This window comes from Perca flavescens, chromosome 3 (assembly GCF_004354835.1).
Source record: "Perca flavescens isolate YP-PL-M2 chromosome 3, PFLA_1.0, whole genome shotgun sequence".
NCBI lineage: Eukaryota > Metazoa > Chordata > Actinopteri > Perciformes > Percidae > Perca > Perca flavescens.
This window is the reverse complement of record NC_041333.1, coordinates 42,858,562-42,863,561: the sequence shown is the minus strand read 5'-3', so window position 1 is coordinate 42,863,561 and position 5,000 is coordinate 42,858,562. Positions and strand designations below refer to the sequence as shown.

The window sequence follows — 5,000 nt, the reverse complement described above, 5'->3', positions numbered from 1 at the left end:
ATGTTTCATGTATGTTTGTATGGATGTGTATGTCCTCTTTTTTAAACGAGCTACCCAGGGATGCACAAACAATTTCAGTCTTGGCCGACAATAAAGTTGAATCGTACACCGTTACACACACACACACACACACACACACACACACACACCATTACACAAAGAAGGTATGATGTACAGTGACTCACGTAGCTGGACCAGAGCTGTCTCTCCGTTGACGGCGAGGTAATGAAGCGTCTGCTCGCCGTAATAAGAAGCGCCGGTTTTATCCACCTCCGTACTCGCCGTCACCAGAACAGCAGACGCTGAGAGCAACAAACACAGATCATACTACACATTATAACCTTATTATAACCTTAATATAACCTTAATATAACACAGATCATACTACACATTATAACCTTATTATAACCTTAATATAACCTTAATATAACACAGATCATACTACACATTATAACCTTATTATAACCTTAATATAACCTTAATATAACACAGATCATACTACACATTATAACCTTATTATAACCTTAATATAACCTTAATATAACACAGATCATACTACACATTATAACCTTATTATAACCTTAATATAACCTTAATATAACACAGATCATACTACACATTATAACCTTATTATAACCTTAATATAACCTTAATATAACACAGATCATACTACACATTATAACCTTATTATAACCTTATTATAACCTTAATATAACACAGATCATACTACACATTATAACCTTATTATAACCTTATTATAACCTTAATATAACACAGATCATACTACACATTATAACCTTATTATAACCTTAATATAACATTAATATAACACAGATCATACTACACATTATGACCTTATTATAACCTTAATATAACCTTAATATAACATTAATATAACACAGATCATACTACACATTATAACCTTATTATAACCTTAATATAACCTTAATATAACATTAATATAACACAGATCATACTACACATTATAACCTTATTACAACCTTAATATAACATTAATATAACACAGATCATACTACACATTCTAACCTTATTATAACCTTAATATAACATTAATATAACACAGATCATACTACACATTATAACCTTATTATAACCTTATTATAACCTTAATATAACATTAATATAACACAGATCATACTACACATTATAACCTTATTATAACCTTAATATAACCTTAATATAACATTAATATAACACAGATCATACTACACATTATAACCTTATTATAACCTTATTATAACCTTAATATAACACAGATCATACTACACATTATAACCTTATTATAACCTTAATATAACCTTATTATAACATCATTATAACCTTAATATAACATCATTATAACCTTAATATAACCTTAATATAACACAGATCATACTACACATTATAACCTTATTATAACATCATTATAACCTTAATATAACATCATTATAACCTTAATATTACATAATTATAACCTTAATATAACCTTAATATAACACAGATCATACTACACATTATAACCTTATTATAACCTTATTATAACCTTAATATAACACAGATCATACTACACATTATAACCTTATTATAACCTTATTATAACCTTAATATAACACAGATCATACTACACATTATAACCTTATTATAACCTTAATATAACATTAATATAACACAGATCATACTACACATTATGACCTTATTATAACCTTAATATAACCTTAATATAACATTAATATAACACAGATCATACTACACATTATAACCTTATTATAACCTTAATATAACCTTAATATAACATTAATATAACACAGATCATACTACACATTATAACCTTATATAACATTAATATAACCTTAATATAACATTAATATAACACAGATCATACTACACATTCTAACCTTATTATAACCTTAATATAACCTTAATATAACATTGATATAACACAGATCATACTACACATTATAACCTTATTATAACCTTAATATAACCTTAATATAACATTAATATAACACAGATCATACTACACATTATAACCTTATTATAACCTTATTATAACCTTAATATAACACAGATCATACTACACATTATAACCTTATTATAACCTTAATATAACCTTAATATAACATTAATATAACACAGATCATACTACACATTATAACCTTATTATAACCTTAATATAACCTTATTATAACATCATTATAACCTTAATATAACATCATTATAACCTTAATATAACCTTAATATAACACAGATCATACTACACATTATAACCTTATTATAACATCATTATAACCTTAATATAACATCATTATAACCTTAATATTACATAATTATAACCTTAATATAACCTTAATATAGCACAGATCATACTACATATTATAACCTTATTATAACCTTAATATAACGTTATTATAACCTTAATATAACACAGATCATACTACACATTATAACCTTATTATAACCTTAATATAACCTTAATATAACCTTAATATAACACAGATCATACTACACATTATAACCTTATTATAACCTTATTATAACCTTAATATAACACAGATCATAACACAGATCATACTACACATTATAACCTTATTATAACCTTAATATAACCTTAATATAACACAGATCATACTACACATTATAACCTTATTATAACCTTATTATAACCTTAATATAACCTTAATATAACACAGATCATACTACACATTATAACCTTATTATAACCTTAATATAACCTTAATATAACACAGATCATACTACACATTATAACCTTAATATAACCTTAATATAACCTTAATATAACCTTAATATAACCTTAATATAACACAGATCATACTACACATTATAACCTTATTATAACCTTATTATAACCTTAATATAACACAGATCATACTACACATTATAACCTTATTATAACCTTAATATAACCTTAATATAACACAGATCATACTACATATTATAACCTTATTATAACCTTAATATAATGTTATTATAACCTTAATATAACACAGATCATACTACACATTATAACCTTATTATAACCTTAATATAACACAGATCATAACACAGATCATACTACACATTATAACCTTATTATAACCTTAATATAACCTTAATATAACCTTAATATAACACAGATCATACTACACATTATAACCTTATTATAACCTTAATATAACACAGATCATACTACACATTATAACCTTAATATAACCTTAATATAACCTTAATATAACAGATCATACTACACATTATAACCTTATTATAACCTTATTATAACCTTAATATAACACAGATCATACTACACATTATAACCTTATTATAACCTTAATATAACCTTAATATAACACAGATCATAACACAGATCATACTACACATTATAACCTTATTATAACCTTAATATAACCTTAATATAACCTTAATATAACACAGATCATACTACACATTATAACCTTATTATAACCTTATTATAACCTTAATATAACACAGATCATACTACACATTATAACCTTAATATAACCTTAATATAACCTTAATATAACACAGATCATACTACACATTATAACCTTATTATAACATCATTATAACCTTAATATAACCTTAATATAACACAGATCATACTACACATTATTTATTATAACCTTATTATAACCTTAATATAATATTATATATATATATATATATATATATATATATATATATATATATATATATATATATATATATATATAAAATAAAACACCTGTAATAAAGGGTCTCTGAGAGTAGTTATAACACCTGTAATAAAGGGTCTCTTACCCTTTCTGTTCCAGACCATGCTGACTCTGTCGGCCTTGAAGAAGCTCTTGTTGGCGAGGGCCGCGGTGGGGCCCCCCAGCACCGGGTACTGGTACAGACGCACAAACGATGGAGCTCCTTTACTGCCGGGGACGTAGACGCACACCTGGCGGGACACACACAGGGGACACACACAGGGGACACACAGGGGACACACACAGGGGACACACACAGGGGACACACAGGGGACACACAGGGGACACACACAGGGGACACACAGGGGACACACACAGGGGACACACAGGGGACACACACAGGGGACACAGGAGACACACAGGGGACACACAGGGGACACACACAGGGGACACAGGAGACACACAGGGGACACACAGGGGACACACACAGGGGACACACACAGGGGACACAGGAGACACACAGGGGACACACAGGGGACACACACAGGGGACACAGGAGACACACACAGGGGACACACACAGGACACACAGGGGACACACACAGGACACACACAGGGGACACACACAGGGGACACACACAGGGGACACAGGAGACACACAGGGGACACACACAGGGGACACAGGAGACACACACAGGGGACACACAGGGGACACACAGGGGACACACACAGGGGACACACACAGGACACACAGGGGACACACACAGGACACACACAGGGGACACACACAGGGGACACACAGGGGACACAGGAGACACACAGGGGACACACACAGGGGACACAGGAGACACACACAGGGGACACACACAGGGGACACACACAGGACACACACAGGGGACACACACAGGACACACACAGGGGACACACAGGGGACACACACAGGGGACACACACAGGGGACACAGGAGACACACAGGGGACACACAGGGGACACACAGGACACACACACAGGACACATGGGGGACAGGTTCCAGAACTCAATGAATGGAAACAGAAAACTGCTGTAAATAATATCAACTTAAGATTCATGTTTGCATGTTATAGTATGTGTCTGTCTGCCTGTCTACCTGTCTGTCTGTCTGTCTGTCTGTCTACCTGTCTGTCTGTCTATCTACCTGTCTGTCTGTCTCACCTTGCTGGGCTGTCCTCCAGGAGACAACACGAAGTCAGACACCTTCTGCATGTGGAGCTTGTTGGCGATGGTTTCTGAAACACACAGAAAGGCTTGGTCTATAACCTGAGAACATGTCTCT

General features: G+C 31.9%; 2 protein-coding genes across 2 annotated transcripts in view; one reads left to right on the top strand and one right to left on the bottom strand.

Annotated features, from left to right (window-relative positions):
• Nucleotides 1–5,000, top strand: part of LOC114553062 (NACHT, LRR and PYD domains-containing protein 3-like) — a 256,918-nt gene that overhangs the window by 77,062 nt on the left and 174,856 nt on the right. The gene's annotated exons all lie outside the window — the stretch shown is intronic.
• The window catches only part of eif2a (eukaryotic translation initiation factor 2A), a 19,832-nt gene that overhangs the window by 9,013 nt on the left and 5,819 nt on the right, over nt 1–5,000 (bottom strand). Inside the window, exons 7-9 of the mRNA XM_028573017.1 lie at nt 4,880–4,953; nt 3,796–3,940; nt 186–302 (exon numbers count right to left, since the gene is read on the bottom strand). Of these exons, the coding sequence (XP_028428818.1) occupies nt 186–302; nt 3,796–3,940; nt 4,880–4,953 (336 nt within the window). The remainder of the gene's footprint in view (nt 1–185; nt 303–3,795; nt 3,941–4,879; nt 4,954–5,000) is intronic.